Genomic DNA, 18,411 nt, shown 5'->3' on the forward strand with positions numbered 1-18,411 from the left:
TTGGCTTCTACAGAGACAGCTTTTGCCCAGTTTCCCCTTGGCTCCTGGACGGTTATGATATCAAAGGTAGACTGTTACAAAAACTAGACCATTACACCAGTCTATTTTTGCTTTGTAAGCTGTTCTTAAAAATAAATGTTCTTATCACATTGTACAAGTATACCAGACATCTTGTTCTGTAAACTGTCCTTGAAAATGACAGTCTACAAAGCAAGACGCCCGGCCCTGCAAGCTGTTCAAGATGCCCCCATCCCACAAACTGCTTTTTAACAAAGAGGAATCATAAAAGATGAATTATGCAAAACATGGTGCTATTCTGTACTTTCCAATTTTCCTTTTAAGCATACACATTGTTGTATTCAATTCAGGTTACATATGGGCATACACATTATTTTATTCAACTCAGGTTACATATGTGTCACTGTGTACTTGTAGCACAAATTAGCAGTTTATCAGTTTGAAAATATACAGGCATACTTAATCATACTTTAATATTTGATTAATGTTCTCTTCTAAGTGAGTAAGTGTGGTTTTTCAGCCTGACGCATTCTTTTGCTTTTTCTTCTACAGTTGACACTGTGTTTCTTGCGTTTCCATAAGTGCATCTGTAATTAATGATATAGGTTAATTAGATTACATATTCTACAGTTGACACTGTGGTTTATTGCGTTTCCATAAACTCATCTGTAATTAATGATATAGATTAATTGGATTACATATTCTACAGTTGACACTGTGGTTTCTTTCGTTTCCATAAGCTCATCTGTAATTAATGATATAGGTTCATTGGATTACATATTGATTACATGAGTAATAGGCAGCATAGCAATAGTGATATATATATTTCCTGTGCGGATGGGCGTCACGAGGCAGTGGCAAGATTGGCCAATGGATGGTATACAGGTCGCGGCGCTTCCGTGACAACTGACCTTGCCGAATCTCATTTCTGATGTCACACCCCAGCGGTTCTAGACGTTGATTCATTTGATTCTTGCGTTTCGAAAGGTAAATCCACACAAAAACTGACACCAGGACATATGATACAGTTAGCAATTTGCTTCAATGCAGTAACAGAGTTAATACAGTAGCATTTTGTATTGCACAGAAGATGATTCAAAATAACAACACTTGGTGAAGGCTATGAACCCCCCCTACCTGTGTGAGAATTATTATTATTTTTTCTTTAATATGGTTTACTACTGAAACACACAGGCTCTATTTCTTTTGAGTAGAATTCCGCCTAGCGGTCTTTAGGCACAGGTATACGCGGAGTAGCTCGTCATTACATTCCGATCTGAGAATCTTACTCGTGTCATGGTTACCATACTACATGTTAATCCTGCAACTTTCGCCTGGTTAATCTATTTTTTACGATAGGTAAGCATATGTCGATAATTATACATGCATCTGGTACATAAATTGTTTCATTAAAAGTACATGTATATAAAATGTGTTAATGTTAAGAAGCATACAGTTATGCTAAAGTTGCGTTATCTGTTAAGTGTGGCATGCTAGCTAATATTAGCTATGAGGGTGGTTTAATGTGCCCTTTTATTTGGATGTCTCCATACATTGAGTAGATCGTCATTACGTTCCGAGCTGACAATTTTACTTGTGCCGTGGTTACCATACTACATGTTAATCCTGCAATTTTTTACGATATCTACGGAAAGACGCTTATCTGGGGCCTCATTTATAAAACTGTGCGTAGGATTCACGTCAAAAGGTTGCGTAAGCATGAAATCCAGGACGTGCGTACGCCAAAAAATATTCTGATTTATAAGTTTTCCTTTATAAATCACAATCAACTCTAAATGTGGCGCAACTTTGCCAGCTTCATGTCCCGCCCACAGTTGCCTATAAATAGGCAGTGAAACACCCCTAATGAATATGCATTTCACGAAGACGACAATGGCAAATGCTGAAAAGAAGGCCAAGAAAAGGGATTTCAGCCATTTGATTGCCTCTGAAAAGCTACAGGTGTGGGAATTATCCTGATTGATTGTAAATGACGAACAGTTCTGCACAACGAATGTGATGATGACGATGATAATAATAATAATAATGCTAATAATACACGTTATTTGTCTAGCACCATTGAAAACACAGTTACAAAATTAAGAGATAAAACGAACAAAAATCCATAACAATAAACACATTATAAAACATAATATATGAATATGAAAACAATATATGAAACTATGCACTCGTATCGGCCCGACTGACGCATTGTAAACGGCATCAGTGCAGCGCAATTTGTCCGACTGTTCACCATATTATTTATGAGAATACATTTAATAACATGACGTACAACAAAGTGCAAATTAAACACAAGAACAAGTGCAAAGAGGACCTGAGAGGACAGTATAGTTCCGAGTCCTAGTGTAAACATGCAGAAAATCAGAACCCTTTAAGAGTACAATCAACAACAATCAATTTCGATTAATTTACACAGTGGTATCTGTTGTATATCATTTTCGACTTCTCTCGTCGTCAAATGTTGTGTTGCACTTAGGAAGGGAGAGAACCCGTATAGCGAGATTCAACAACACAACACTTTAATAAGTATAACAGGGACGAAGCACGTCCTTGCAGCAGCCATACCCAGCCACAACTCCCGGCAAATCTTTATACCTTTTTAAATCCTGTTTCACTTCCCGTTTTCCTGGTCTTACGTCACGAGCATTAAAGGCACAGTTGCTCATTTCTCCAGTTAATGTGCGTACGCATGGGTCAGAGTTTCCGTGGAGGACCGCACATTTTCCGGTCAAGTTCGTTTTTTATAAATGCCAAAGTTTGCTTAGAAAGTGGCGTACGCATTCTTTTGTGCCTACGCAACGTTTATAAATGAGGCCCCTGGCCTCCGGTGTTCCCCTGGCCTGGGAGGTGACAACGTGACGTCGCATCACCTGGTGGATGGTTGCCGCCATAGCAGCCAAATTCTTATTCATTCCGTGCAAGAGTGAGATCAGTCCTATACGAATGGTGTAAGTAAGACTACTCTAATTAAGGGCCCCAATGGATCCATTTTGAACTTTATTTTTGTTTTATTTCTTAGATGTTGTGCACAACAGAGATACTGCATACATGCTGCACTTTGGAAATAATTTGTAAACAAAATATTATTTACCACAAAGAAAATACAATGTATTGAACTACACAAAGAACTGATGTTTGTCCATTTCATTTACGTATACATGGCCAGAGTAATTAAATTATTTTGAATCCAAACCACTATAATTTAGAATTTAACCACCTTATTTATGTATTTTGTGCTTTTGGTGTGGCTAGTTAGAGATATAACAATTGTTACAGGTTAATATGAGACCCAACCTCATAGGGTCATACAGATACGTAAGTGTGTAATTTAGATTTTTTATACTACGGTCCAGAACACACAGATGTAAATCAGCCGTGAAAATGGTTGAGTCATCTTTTATTTTATAGAAAGCACATCACTACTGCATATTCACAATACTCACCAACGATAATCACAGGTATGATGATGAAGATCGATATAATCCAGTACGACATATTACGTGGCCCGGTTACTTCAAATATATAATTTCCTATATGTATCTGAAAGAGACACAACGGATATTAATTTACCGGAAAGTGTTCCAACACTTTAATTGCTGACTCGGTGGCAATTTACTGTAAGTGAAAGATTATAAACAAATCGTAAAAAATATACGTGACAAGGTTGAATATATTTTAAAATGATGTACGTTTTTTAATATTCCTTCAGAAAAAGTGACTCACCTTCACTAACTCTATCTTGGCATTACATTTTTGGAGTATTTGACAGTCAATGGTATCCACCCCAAACAATTTACTATGCTCAATTTTATGCTCCTCACATTTGTACTCTGTGACACCCTCCAGGGCAAATATATTAATTTCCCTCTCCGATATGTTCAGTTTGTCCACTTTTTTCTAGAAAATAAGAATGGGAGAGAGAGCCACACTCATAAAAAGAAAATTATTTTCAATTTCCATGTTAGCATAACACGTTCGCTTAGCACAATCTCCATCAAAGTGAAGAAGTACACCTTACAGTAAATCCGAAGCTGTCTTATTTACACAAGGTGTCATGTATTTGAAATACACGGGCGGGGAAAAAGATGGTAAAAACGAGTGTCAGTGAATGCACAAAAATTTTTATGAAATCGAACATCTCGCCTCAAGTCTGGGTAAGTTGGAAAAAATGTATATTTCCTAAAATGTTGGTGTCTTCACACTGAGCGAATGGTGTTTTACCTCAATAGTGATTTTTAAATTGTCTCCAGATGACAATGTGGTGAACCTGATAAACTCGGGGTCTGGGTGGTATGTAAGGGTAGCACATCTGATCGTTTCATTTACAACCTTCAGTCTGAAGGTGGTGTTTCTTGTCGTTCCAGCTCCACTTGAAGGAGCATAATACACCAGATTCTGAAATGACCAGCAAACAATTTAGAATTATTCATTATCCTAACCCACTTATCCTGAACAGGGTCGCAGGGGGGCTGGAGCCCATCCCAGCATACATTGGGCAAAAGGCAGGAATACACCCTGGTCAGGTCACCAGTCCATCACAGGGCACACACACCATTCACTCACACACTCATACCTATGGGCAATTTAGACTCTACAATCAGCCTAACCTGCATGTCTTTGGACTGTGGGAGGAAACCAGAGTACCCGGAGGAAACCCACACAAACACCGGGAGAACATGCAAACTCCGCACAGAGAGGCCCCGGCCAATAGGGATTCGAACCCAGGACCTCCTTGCTGTGAGGCAGCAGTGCTACCCACTGCACCATCCGTGCCGCCAATTTAGAATTACTGACAGGTAATCATAGCCAGTCCTGGGTCAAATACACAATTGTTTTGGATTCAAATACTTTTCTGTATTTGACTGATCTTGCCTGATTCAATTGAGCCAAACAAGAGGACTGCAAGATGCACTTTTTGAGAGTATTTCATAGGTTCCAATACACAAGCATTTCATAGGTTTCAATATACAAGCTCAGTAAAGCTTTTTTTATTTTTTTATGCAGAATGTGGAGAACTATAAAAATGTTATGAAAATACAGATAGAAACCAAATCTCTGCTCATGCTAGACTAGATTAACATGTTATCACTGCAAATGAATCACCACGAGATCCAAAGCTATGGACATGCACATTCATAAAGTTGAAATTCATGCAACTGGACAATTAACAATGCTAACTATTGATATCTGATAAGTTCTGTGAATGAGAAGGGTGATAATGAAGCTTGATGGGGCAATGGTCCTGAATAACTGATCAAAGGAGTGTGAGAAAGAGTGGTGAAAGTAATAAGCGGAAGGGTGTGTGTATAAGATGAGATGTGAGAAGCAGCCTGTTAAATGTGACCATGATGTTAGGTACTCACTGAAGAATTGAATTGAACACCAAGCTTCTGTGGGGGGTCCATATGTTCTATCCAGTCCACAAACTGCAGGTTTGTGCCCAGAATATTGATCGCTCTGCCCCCACTAACATGTGCAAAAACAAAAACAACCAATCACGAGACGGGAACCCAGAAATTTGATCTACTCTTTTGTGCATGCTTTTGTCTTTTCTGGCTGCAGACGTAAATGGATTCCCTTGAGTGACGCCCTACAGGCTATGGTGCTTGACTGGGACCTGGGGCAGCCTGTAGCCTAGAGGCAATGGTGCTTGACTGGAACCATGGCCAGCCTGTCGCCTAGAAGCAATGGTGCTTGACTGGGACCTTGGCCAGCCTGTAGCCTAGAGGCAATGGTGCTTGACTGGGACCTTGGCCAGCCTGTAGCTAGAGGCAATAGTGCTTGACTGGGACCTTGGCCAGCCTGTAGCCTAGAGGCAATAGTGCTTGACTGGGACCTTGGCCAGCCTGTAGCCTAGAGCAGGGGTGCACAACAAGGGCCGATCTGTTCTTAATTTCTGCTCTTAATTACTTAATGCTTTTAACTTCTGCTCTTAATTATTTAATTAGCTCAATCATATATTGATCTGACATTTGTATAAGCACCAGTCACAGCCGCTATCCTACTGTGCTCAAGTACAGAAGATAATTGGTAAGAACAAAAACCAGTACACGTACCGGCCCTCTAGGACTGGAGTTGTGCACCCCTGGCCTAGAGGCTATGGCGCTTGACTGGGACTGAGGTAAGTGTGTGTTGAGAGGAAACAGATGCACTGACAGCTCTTACACTGTGTTCTGCAAACAGTACTGAATGAAACAACATGAAAACATGGGCTGGTGCACACTAAGCCTGCAGAGTTACCTCTTGTCCTCGGGAGTTCCTGACCAACAGCTTTTAAACAGTGACAGGTCAAACCACTGCCTGGATCATTTGGCCAGTAAATGGTGGCCAGAAAGTTGAAGAATACAATTAAACCAGCCCTGGTGTAAAATCCAACAATGACCAGCTTGAAATTACCAGCTACCCGCTGTTTCTTGAGTTGTTTTTTGAGTAATTAGTTGTACGCCTGAATTTGGGGAGACGGGTCTCACCTGGCCCAGCTGGTGCTGGGTGACAGGAGGTCGCAGGACGGTAAGGACCTGTAGGTGACCACGGCTGAGCCATACCACGTCCCGTCAGGGAGCTCCACGGAAACATTCATTCTGCCCTTGTTCCCGCCCGGAATGTGCAACGTCAGCCTATCACTGGAGCGGCTCTGGAACGGAACCCTGGGCGTAGAACACACACGGGTCACGCTACACCCACCTTTTCTCAGAGCATTACAAAGTGATCTGATTCAGAGCTACTGCCCAGAGCGGAGGTCTCAAACAGAGGGCTATGTGTGTGCAGGTTTTCATTCTAAGCAATTATCGCTGCCTTAATTGATTCCAGTTACTCATTGAGCCATATGAATTTAACTGCATTAAAGCACAGGATATAAGCAACAGTTGTTATTTTTCCAATACAAATACCACATTTCTGTCATAATCTGTGTTTCTCTGTCACCGTATTCTAAGTCCCCAGCATTTTGCCTTTTGTTTCCCACCCATAGTTCTGTTTTCTGTTCATTAATTTCAGCTGTTCCTCATTTCCTGACTATTATGCACACCTGCGGTTATGCTGTCTGATTTACCTGATTTACCTACCTTACCTGGTCTGGCCGGTTTCGTGTACCTCTACTACCGCCTTTTGGATTCTCCTTCTGTTCATGTTTGACCCGCTGTGCTTGGACTTTGTTTGGATAACTGGTTTGTGATTTCGGATTTTGTTTTTCTGTTTCTGCCTGCTTGGACTGCCTTCTCGCTATCAAACTTTTGCCTGCGACTGCAACTATCATTAGGATTTCCTTTGCTGTGCCTGTTGTCCCCATTAACGTCCTCTGCCTGGACGACTGACTATGAACTGTGTAACCCTCTACATTCCTGGTTGCCAGCTTCTGATCTTTGCCTGTTTAACCTGCCAGTTTGCCAATAAAGCTTTATTGGAAATACTCGCTACTGGTTCCGGTGTTCTGAAGCCTGTCATATTTCAAGCAACTTTGTATGCACGATGCGCAAACCTAATTCAGCAAATAATTTAACTAACGATATAATCAAGATCTGAGGCTGGAACAAAAACCAGCACAAAAAGGGCTCTCCATGGCACTGCGTTTGAGACCACTGCCTAGCCAGAGTTGGCCGATCAGGTTGTCTAAAGAGACTGGAGCATCACATGAAATCTCTTATACTGGTCAGGGAACTGAATGAAAACCATCTCAAGCTGATTACCACGACAACTGAACCATAAGCTTTCAGATTACAGTATGAAAGCGGAATGAAGGTTTTTTATTTTCTTCAGGACATCCCAGAAAATACAAAAAAAGACCTGTGCCACTCACTTCTTCAGATTGCAGTCATTGTTCCCATGGATACGTATCTTTGTCACATGATCCAGGTGTTTCCCCGTGATGTTTGCATAGTTTTTTCCATAGAAGGATATTTCATTTGGATGTATTGAGTCAATTTCTGGCTTCTAGAAATGAAAGAGACAGCTATCTATGTTTAAGAAAAGCATGACATCTTCCTTTCCTCATAGAATCATGTGATCTGTTTGCCCCAAGCACTGGAAATTTGGAAAAGCAAATTTTAAACACAATTTAAGCTTTATTTAAAAAAACATTTTATGATTGAGTTAAAGAGAAAGCCTGGAAAGAAGATGCTTTGAATAATGCAATTGTCTTTCTGGTGTTGACATTTCCGAACAGATAAATTGTAATGGTCGGGTTAATGGTTAAAATCAAATTAAATAGTTAGTGAATGCAACCATTAAAAGGCACTTGATCATATCCTGAATGTCCAAAATGTAGGTAAAACAAATTCTCCATTCATAACTGCAAGTGGCTGTACTGTACTGTATATATGAAATGTACGTCAATATTAGACTCAAAATGGGAGAATATAACAGACAGAAGACGGAAACAGAAATATGTCCATTCAGAGGTTATGAAAATCTTCCTCCTTTTTCACTTTCTAATATGAAATTGTCAAATGACAATATATATATATATATATATATATATATATATATATATATATAGACTTATTGGTCTACTGCTACTGCAGGCCATCCACTTAAAAGTTTTGACGTGTTGTGTGTTCAAATGCTCTTCCACTGTTGTAACGTGCGGTTATTTGAGTATCTGTCACCTTCCTGTCAGCTTGACCCACTCTTTCGAGAGCCCTTGTAGCTCTAACAAGGACCCGTTCTCAGTTTCACTTCCTCTGAAATCAGTCTTTAGTGAATAAAAATCCAGTTCACAATTATACTTTCCTGACACAGATTCTGTTTCTATACAGTTACACGTTACAGTTTGACTTACAGAGATATTCAGTCCGGAGGGGTACTTCTGACATGTGTCCTGGGGGAAGAAATATAAAAATAAAAAAAATAAACAAAGATTTAACTAAATTTAGTCTGGAACAGTTATCCAGTAATGGTGTATATGCTGATATCAGGACTACTGGCTACAGTGGTACACTCTGCGTGAGCATTGAGTGAGCGTGAGTGTAAATCAAGCTATTAAACAGTGCATGACTGTGACACTTGAAATAAATAATATACAATATATAGACTCAACATACAGCAATTCATGTATGTGTTGCAAGTACAGCATTGGTACACAAGTGTTGAGCATTTATATAGCGCCTTTATCCAAAGCGCTGTACAATTGATGCTTCTCCATTCACCCATTCATACACGCAATCACACACCGACGGCGATTGGCTGCCATGCAAGGCCCCGACCAGCTCGTCAGGAGCATTTGGGGGTTAGGTGTCTTGCTCAGGTACACTTCGACACCACCCGGGTGGGGGATCGAACCGGCAACCCTCCGACTGCCAGACTCTTACTGCCTGAGCCATGTCGACCCATACCTGTTACCTGTTTGTCAGTCTCGTATGAGTTCAAAGGCATCCAGGCACAAATGCGTTGTGTAAAGGACCATAGGCAGCCAGCAGCAACACACTCTGAGCACCTGTGGGCAATGTGAATACATGCATGTTATTTCTTTCTATAATACTGAAATGGTATCAATAAACCCCAGAAAGTGAACTATCCCCTTAACTAACAGGGCGAATGTGGGTTTTCCTTGGATGAGAGAGCAGTTCTTCAAATTCCAGGATTCAGAGGATGTCTGGCTGTCTATTGAGATCATCACTGTTACCCCAAGGCCTGCAAAAGTACATACATTCATTTAATTCAATGCACCATACAACTAGAGGATCAAATCAAAATTGTATCTACAATATTGTCATGATTGTGATGTAATGGGGCCAGATTAGCTCAGGAGGTAAGAGCAGTTGTCTGGAGGGTTTGTAGTTGGAGGGTTGCCCCCCGCCCAGGGTGTATCAAAGTGTCCCTAAGCAAGACACCGAACCCCTAATTGCTCCTAACAGGCTGATTGGTGTCTTGCATGGCAGCCATTCATTGTGATGGTGTGTGGGTGTGAATGAGATGCATTAATTGTAAAGCACTTTGGATAAAAGTGCTATATAAATGCAGTCCATTTACCATGTAAATAACTTCCGTTGAGAATAATTGTGTGATATGAGACTATGCATTACAACCAGATTCTCTAGGCACGATGCAGAGAACATAAAGACCATAAATCATTAGCATGTCCATATCACTTTCCTGTTGTGAATGATGTCTACCTGTTTCATTTTAATATGAACAAAATATTACTGATGTCCTGGAAATAAAAATGCAATACCAATAAAACTGTGTGGCAGGTTTGCTCAGTTTGTGAGACGGAAGTGGGGCAATCCGAGGACCATGCCTACTGGTTAAGTAGGCACACACCTGGACGGCATTGCTAAAAGTTAAAAGTGTGATTCTTTCCACAGGAATCTGAGACCGGTGAACGGCCACATCACTAGAGAGAGAGCTGTGTGTGGAGCCAGTGGAAACACCAAGCTCAAAAGCTTTTGATTTATTTAGCCTTTTTTATTTTAGTTCATTATTTTTTCCCAGAACCTATGAGGGGATGGGCAAAATCTTTTTGTTTATTTTTAGTATCACTCTCAGTCTTTCTCTCGTCCCTGCTCCAAATTACAAAATAAAACGCTGGTGTAATCCGGAATTTTCATATCTCCCTCTGTCCTGCTTTGAGAAGTAAAGCTCCAAGAACCTCAATATTAACAAAATGCATCGCAACATTGGCGATTGGCAAAACTCAATTTAAGGTTAGGTTCTGGCTTTGGGTACTAAAACATATTTAAATACCTATCGACATGGGATATGGGAGGTGAATTTGGGGTAGAGAGAGAGATGGGAGGTGAACGTGGGGTAGAGAGATGATGGGAGGTGAATGTGGGGTAGGGGGATGGATAAGAGGTGAATGTGGGGTAGAGAGAGAGATGGGGGGTGAATGTGGGGTAGAGGGACAGATGGGAGGTGAACGTGGGGTAGAGGGAGAGATAGGGGGTGAATGTGGGGTAGAGAGAGAGATGGGAGGTGAATGTGGGGTAGAGGGAGAGATGGGGGGTGAATGTGGGGTAGAGAGAGAGATGGGAGGTGAATGTGGGGTAGAGGGACAGATGGGAGGTGAACGTGGGGTAGAGGGAGAGATGGGAGGTGAATGTGGGGTAGAGAGAGAGATGATGACAAAGGTCCACTGACCTCCTGCAGGTAAGTTCTCCCTGAAGAAGACACAGAAGCAGTTGGGGAATACCGCGATATTCTCAGACCCGGCACACAGACTCTCCCCCTGTTCAGTCGTGAATGCGCAAGAGAAGACGGGGGCTTCTGGAGCTACCACCCTCAGGTGAGCCGTCACACTCACTATGATCTCCTGAGAGGAGGGAAGTACAGTATCAGTTTGATCTGGCAGAAAGCGGAGTACAGTTTGGTGTAAATCACCACGGAGAAACGCCCTCTACCTCGTGAGATGGTGTTTCATCTACTTGGAAGGAGATCATTTGTTCCTGCACTGAACCATCAGGGATGGTGATCCACGTTGATCTGAGGCACTCGTCATGAAATGTGCACCTGGGGTGATGAGGACAGAACAGTCTTGAGCACAGGTGAAGGCAACACAGCAGGATGATGGATGCAAATGAGATGATCATCCACTGGAAATTTGTCAAAAGGCACAGCACATTACTGTGCTTCCAACAATGTTTCTGATTACAGTGCTACCACTAGTTATTTCATAATAAAACCATGGTCTAAAGATCCTTCTTTTAACTGAACTGTACCCTTAAACTGTATGTTCTATTTTTCGTCTCAGGCTGTGTTTCTTCATGAGGTGACAAATCCATTGCCATTTACCACAGCACCACGGGAGAACAACAAGACAGAAGCGATGGGTGATGGAGGCAGAGGAGTACTTAGATACAAACCACACAAATAAAATGAGTATACTGCACAATTTTACCACCATCAACCTCTCCAAAACACAGATAACTGATACTGATACAACCCAGCCCTTGATACATTTCTTTGACGAAATTGAGTTTGTCAGTAAGACGGGTTTTGCATAAATTTAAATAAACTTGGGTAACAAGCCGAAGAGAGCTACATGAGAGCTACATGCCCCAAGGATGCCGTACATGCCGTACAAAGACAATCACATATCTGTGAACTTACACCTCAGAGGCTTCAGATAAGTAATGACACTGACCTACTCGCAGAAGCACACCAGCCACAGAGGGGATCATGGGAGAGCCAGCAGTCCCTCATGCTGTTATACCTCCCGCACTGAGCCACAGGCACTCGCTTCATCTGCATCACACAGTTAGCAGTGTCAGTTATTACAGGGTCCATCGATCACTCAGTTAGCAGTGTCAGTTATTACAGGGACCATCGATCACACAGTTAGCAGTGTCAGATATTATAGGGACCATCGATCACAGTTAGCAGTGTCAGTTATTACAGGGTCTATCGATCACACAGTTAGCAGAGTCAGTTATTACATGGTCCATCGATCACACAGTTAGCAGAGTCAGTTATTACAGGGTCCATCGATCGCACAGTTAGCAGAGTCAGTTATTACATGGTCCATCGATCACACAGTTAGCAGTGTCAGTTATTATAGGGACCATCGATCACACAGTTAACAGTGTCAGTTATTACAGGGACCATCGATCACACAGTTAGCAGTGTCAGTTATTATAGGGACCATCGATCACACAGTAAGCAGTGTCAGTTATTACAGGGACCATTGTAAACCACACAACAAAACCACCAAAATGACATCAAAAGGCACCTGATTTCCCAAAGCCAAGTAGATGTGTTTCTTATCTACCGGGTCCAAAATCATTTTGGAATGTACAGGGTGTTCGTCGTTAGATCTGTACAGGACGATGGGACAGGTTGGTTTCATGCCCTTGTCCATTGAAATCTGAAACAAGAGGGAAAGCTCCATTTTACATCATACACAATTCATAATATTTGCATGTGCTGTGGAGTTTCACGGGTAACTGTACCATGATTCTCTTACAAGAGCATGCAGTCCATGCTTTTGTTAGCTAGAGCTAGAGATAACTAATTGAATCAGGTGTGCTAATGAGCCGAAATGAAAACCTACAGGATGGTAGATCTACAGGAATAGGGTTGGGAACCACTGAACTGGATTCTCCCAAAATATTTCATATGACTTTCAGCAATGATGGTGCATTCAACAGAGATGCTTTACTCACATCACCAGACACATACTTTTGACTGCAGGCAGTTGGTCATTTATGCGGACGGGACTCTAAACATTGTAGTAAAGATGCCCGCGTAAACATTGGGAATTACAGTGTGGGACACCGACCTTGATTAGCTGCCCATCTGCTGTCCCGATAAAGAACATCATCCAGGAACTGACATTCACATCCATTGACACAGCCACTGACGTCATCGACGGGTACTCATAAATGGCCTTTGGTGCCATATTTAGTGATCCTTCCTGGACAAAATGGTTAACAAAAGTCAGCACATTAGTTAACAACAAGGCTGACTGATATAGTTTGCGGGGATTTAGCCCAGTGTACCTCAAACGATTTAGTGCACGAAACCACGACGCAAAAATCCGGATCCCCAACTCCAATATCACCGTGTGAGATATTGAAAATGGCTAGTGCTGTACTCTCGGGATCGGCTTTGAAGACACCTGCCCAAAGAAGAGGGGAACCTCCAACCACAGCAGAGGAGGCGAGCTGTGCGTACTTTTTGCTCCCACAGCAGTGAATGGTTGTACCTCTGAAGGACATCAGTGTGTTGGTCTTCGTCGTTCCTTTCTTCATCGACAGTAGTCGAACTTGTGGTTGGGGACCGCTTATGTTAAAATGAACTAATATATAAATGTGTTTCTCATATTGGAAGCCATCCACAAACTTGAAATCCAAAAACATCCACTCTTGTTTTCTAGGTCTGATGTGCACAGGACCTTGATCTCCAAGCGCTGAAAATATCCCTCCGACCTGCCAATGATTTGTGTTTCTAAGACTTAGGAAAAAAATATCGATATCGCAAGTTTCTTGACGTTTCAGCACTGCTCCGGTCAGAAGGTATGTCTCAAGCTTATTTGTACTATTTACGATGTGGACCAGGAAACCAAGAGATGATTAATTCGGATAAAATGAAGCTGCGGCTACTGGTTCTTTATGTATCGTTTTGGAAATGTTTTTCAGATTTAGCACCTCACAGTACCCACAAGCATGGGTTCCACAGATGATCAGTTTGTTTTCCTTTTCAACTGGCACCAGTATCTTCACCCCGTCATCTTGCTTCGTGTCACTTCTTATTTCCACGGTAAGGTTTCTGTGCATCTGGTAGAGTCTGTCGTCCGTGGCGACGTAAATCCTACCTTTTACAACAGCAAAGTTACTCACATTACCATCTAACCGTTGGTTTTCATCGGACTGACTGTGACCGATTAGGAAAATGACGATGATCAACGTCTGCATTATTTCTTTCCACTTTAAGTAATACATAAAATTAGTGCATTCACAAAGGCAAACGTCCCTTCCCAAAGTCGCTGGTGCATTGGTGACTGAAACGAAAAATCTGAAAATATATTACATTCATGAAGGCAAAAAGCCCCTTAGCGGAGTTCAGCTGGTGCAATGATGACTGACTGAACGAAATGAACCCGCTTCTTGCGCTTACACATACCGTTCGCTCAAACTTCCCTATTCGGCTGACAAAACCTGCCCCCTCTCCGTGTTTAGTAGTGTATATCCTCCCGTCGAGAAGTAGGTTTCAAGTTAGCTATATTTAACTTATGAATCTTTAGCAGGCTATTCAGGCTACTAGTATTAGACTACCTCTAATATCATACCATTGCGGGATTTTGGGATAGGCTAACAGAAAATAATCTCAAAATTGTGATTGTATTTTTAAAGCTGATATTGTAGGCTACCGCCGTAAATTAAGCTGTCCATGCGACGTTACAAATATGAAGTTTGAAACCCTGAGTAACCAACTAATAAAAACACCACACTTTAAAACTACAGAACTTCAAGAAAAAAGAAACGAAGGAAAAAGAAAACCCTACGCATTATAATATTTTAGTTACGCCAACAGGTTTTATAAAACCATTTTCATCTTGATGTGCATGGATTCCATTTTTGTCCGTTTAATATTCTATGCAAAATCTGTATTTGCCTATGTAATCTGTACCTGCCTAACTATTTCAAAGTCCGTCCGAAAAAGCCAAACACAAATGTAGAAATGATCTTTATATACGCTTTGACAATGCTCACTTGATTTGAGTATTCAATTAATATTTACATTCATCTTGAAGCTATAAAAGGGTGGTCCAAGCAAACACTGCATTTTATTTTTTGCACAAATTGATAGGAACTAGCTTATATAAGCGCCTAAAAAAATAGCTGAACTCGGTCAGAGTGAAACACTTTTTCACTGATCACCTTCAAATATGATGTTCGCTCTATTCCCCATTATGACATTACATCAATTAAATTATTTGACTTTGATCATGTGGTTTCTCTGCAAGTATTTAGTAACACCTATTTTGATTGCCACTTGACAGAGGCGGAAATGAGCATGTCAAAGCATAGCTGTCCCACATTACCTGATGTCCCAGAATACCTGAATTCACCAAGTATTAATTTCAATAAAGAAACAAACGTCATCCATCGGGTCAAAACTGAATCCGGTTGAGTATCTCTCGCCGCGAGTTGCAGCGCCACCGAGAGGAAACTAAATGGCGAAGCCAGTATTGTTTCCATTTTCACTTTTGGCGTCATAAGCCCTGATTCAGATATGAAGAAAGTGCCTTGTCAATCTGAATAAAGCATTCCTATCTGAATATGGGCATAACATTTGCATTCTCAAGAAGGAAATACATACAAGGCTAGGAGAATACTGGTGCAAAATATTGCATAATTCTGCATCAATCATATTTTGGACAATGTTTTTTCTGCCACTGTTGTGATCTCTTGATATTGGAGATATCCAATGAATACACAAAAGTACACAAACAAATGTGGACATGCTTTTCTTTTTTTTCCAATTGTGAAAAGGAAACATACAAAACTGTACAATACAATTGTATTGTTTTCCACTTGTGTATGTGTTTATTTATGAACCGAACATAGTGTTTTTGTGTCAGTTTTCGCTTGTGGATAATACACTCATGCAAATGCAAAAAATACTCATATGAATGCAAATTACATCACTTAAAAAAAGGTGGGTTTGTTTGAATATAGTCGACTACCATATTACATACATTACAGTAGCCTGCTATAGAATTTAGCTACTAACCTCATTCGAAGAACTAGGCCCACAAGTTGGTTCCATGCAAAAATCCGGATCTGAATCTGCTGACCAACCAGAAGAGGCTCCCTGTGTGATATTGAAAATGGCTAGTGCTGTACTCTCAGGGTTGACCAGGTTACCGGCTTTGAAGACACCTGCCCAAAGAAGTGGGGAACCTCCAACCACAGCAGAGGAGGCAAGCTGTGTGTAGTTCTTGCTCCCACAGCAGTGAAGGGTTGTACCTCTGAAGGACTTCAGTGTGTTGGTCTTCGTCGTTCCTTTCTTCATCGACAGTAGTCGAACTTGTGGTTGGGGACCCCTTATGTTGAAATGAATGAATACGTGAATGTGTTTCTCCCACTGAAAGCCATCTACGAACTCCAAATCAAACTGATTTGACCTCTTTTTGATCTCTTTGAAACTACTTTCTTCAATCACTGAAAATATCTTTCAAGACTGCAAATCAAAAAATTTCCTCCAGAGCAATTATCAGGAACTTCTGGTTCTGTTCCGGTCAGAAGATATATGTTATTTTTGCTGTCGCCGACCTCGACCAGGAAACCACGGGAGGATTTATTCGTATAGACAGAAGCTACAGGTAGTGCTTCTCTATATATGGTTTTTGAAATGTTTTTCAAATCTAGCACGTCGCAGTACCCACACATATCGGTTCCACAGATGATGAGTGTGTTCTCAAATGGCACCAGTATCTTCACTCTGTTTTGTTGCGCTGTGTCCCGTCTTATTTCCACAGTGAGGTTTCTGTCCATCTGGTAGAGTTTGTTGTCCGTGGCGACGTAAACTGTACTGTTTATAACAGCAAAGTTACTGACATTTCCAGACTGTCTTTTATCAGACTGACAGTGGCTGATTCGGAATAGGATGCAGATCAACGTCTGTATTCTTTCTTTGCACTTTAAGTAATGCAGAAAAGACGTGCAAGTCCCTTCGCAAAGTTGCTGGTGCATTGATGACTGAAACAAACTAAGTCAAACCTCTATATTCGTCTGTTGAGTTGCACTTCTCCAGAGTTAAATAGCTAATCCAAGTTTTGTTTCCTTTTTCACTTTGATAAAATGTCAGTTTGAATAAAGTGTTTCTCTCTGAATGTGGGCACAACAGTTGCAGTCTCAACAATTACAGCTCTATTACAGTAACAGGCCAGGGAAGTTATTATAAAATTATGATTAAAAGCTTGGCTGGCAGCCTTTTATTAAAGAAACATTTTGAGCAGAAGCACGATTACAGAACAAAATGCCAACAAACATTCACAGCAACCACAAAAACAACCACCTAGGCCTGAAACCAGGCCTCTTTATGAGGCCCACAGTTAGGTAATGGGGCATAGCCCAAGTGACTACCATGATATAGTTCTACCTGTGATGGGGCCTGTGCTGCCACCTGCTGGACACTACCACTGCTGCATCCTGGTGCGCAATATTGCCTCATTTCTCATCAGTCATATTTTGAGCAATCATTTTCATGCCACTGGTCTGATCTCTGATGTTGGAGATCTTCAATAAACGCCATAGCCCGTAGTTTCCCCCCAATACACAGCTTGCCCAATGCCGCTGCAAGCTGAAGTGGATGCAGGGGCATAGAACTGCATAAGTTCTTATCCACTTTCCACAGTGCCCTGTGCCATCTCCCCCAAAATACAGAAATATTCAAAGTTAACTGGAGTCGGTTATACTTTCCCATTCAAACGTGAACATGGCACAATAAAATATCAGCACTTAATATCTCAGCTGATTGGACCATGCCGTATTCGGTCGTGGAAAGTTCTGTTTTTCACAAAGATAAGACCTTCCAGCTGGAAGCAATAGGTTTATCAGAGCTGCTTTATTCAGCTGAAGAGTACACCCAGACACAGGGTGACTAACTCTTCAGTGAGGTGGTACAGATCTGATACACTTTCTCAACTCAACCCCTTTGTATTCACTTATATTTTCAAATGTATTAGGAAAATAACAACATGCTTCTGGATGTCCAGAAGCATAGATCAGACAGTTCTGTATATTATCAATAATCAGCACATTAAGTTCAGAATGTGCAGGCCTCTATTGCATGCTATCTTGCTAAAAATATATTTATAGAATATATATATAATATATATATATATACATATATATATTCTCAACCTTGCTGGGTATGTTCCTACTTTTTCTTCACGACTGTTGGCACACTCTAAGGCACTTTATATTCATA

The 18,411-nt window shown here is 41.2% G+C and overlaps 1 protein-coding gene across 3 annotated transcripts; it reads right to left on the reverse strand.

Annotated features, from left to right (window-relative positions):
• Nucleotides 1-374: 374 nt before the first annotated feature.
• On the reverse strand, nt 375-14,549 carry LOC133135875 (plexin-C1-like). 3 transcript variants are annotated; one of them, XM_061253196.1, is made up of 17 exons: nt 13,473-14,549; nt 13,253-13,387; nt 12,704-12,838; nt 12,119-12,219; nt 11,376-11,484; nt 11,116-11,287; nt 9,564-9,666; nt 9,376-9,469; nt 8,816-8,854; nt 7,835-7,968; nt 6,510-6,686; nt 5,403-5,505; nt 4,261-4,434; nt 3,763-3,936; nt 3,483-3,579; nt 930-1,022; nt 375-605 (listed from the first exon to the last, which is right to left on the reverse strand). In XM_061253196.1, the coding sequence occupies exons 1-17, from the start codon at nt 13,830-13,832 to the stop codon at nt 565-567; spliced, it is 2,241 nt and encodes a 746-aa protein (XP_061109180.1). In that variant the 5' UTR covers nt 13,833-14,549; the 3' UTR covers nt 375-564. The 3 variants fall into 3 exon arrangements, 2 of the variants coding, with proteins under 2 accessions (XP_061109180.1, XP_061109181.1); XM_061253197.1 differs by lacking the exon at nt 12,119-12,219; XR_009709454.1 differs by lacking the exons at nt 375-605; nt 930-1,022; nt 3,483-3,579; nt 5,403-5,505 and having other exon boundaries at nt 3,804-3,936.
• Between the last annotated feature and the right edge of the window lie 3,862 nt (nt 14,550-18,411).

This window comes from Conger conger, chromosome 8, assembly GCF_963514075.1.
Source record: "Conger conger chromosome 8, fConCon1.1, whole genome shotgun sequence".
NCBI classification, from domain to species: Eukaryota; Metazoa; Chordata; class Actinopteri; order Anguilliformes; family Congridae; genus Conger; species Conger conger.

Coding starts and splice junctions, on each gene's coding strand:
- LOC133135875 (XM_061253196.1), bottom strand. CDS start 13,832: ATGTTTTTGGATTTCAAGTTTGTGGATGGCTTCCAATATGAGAAACAC. Junction 7,969..8,815: donor CCTCCGGACTGAATATCTCT/GTAAGTCAAACT, acceptor TTTCATTTCTAG/AAGCCAGAAATTGACTCAAT. Junction 3,937..4,260: donor ATTTAAAAATCACTATTGAG/GTAAAACACCAT, acceptor CTTATTTTCTAG/AAAAAAGTGGACAAACTGAA.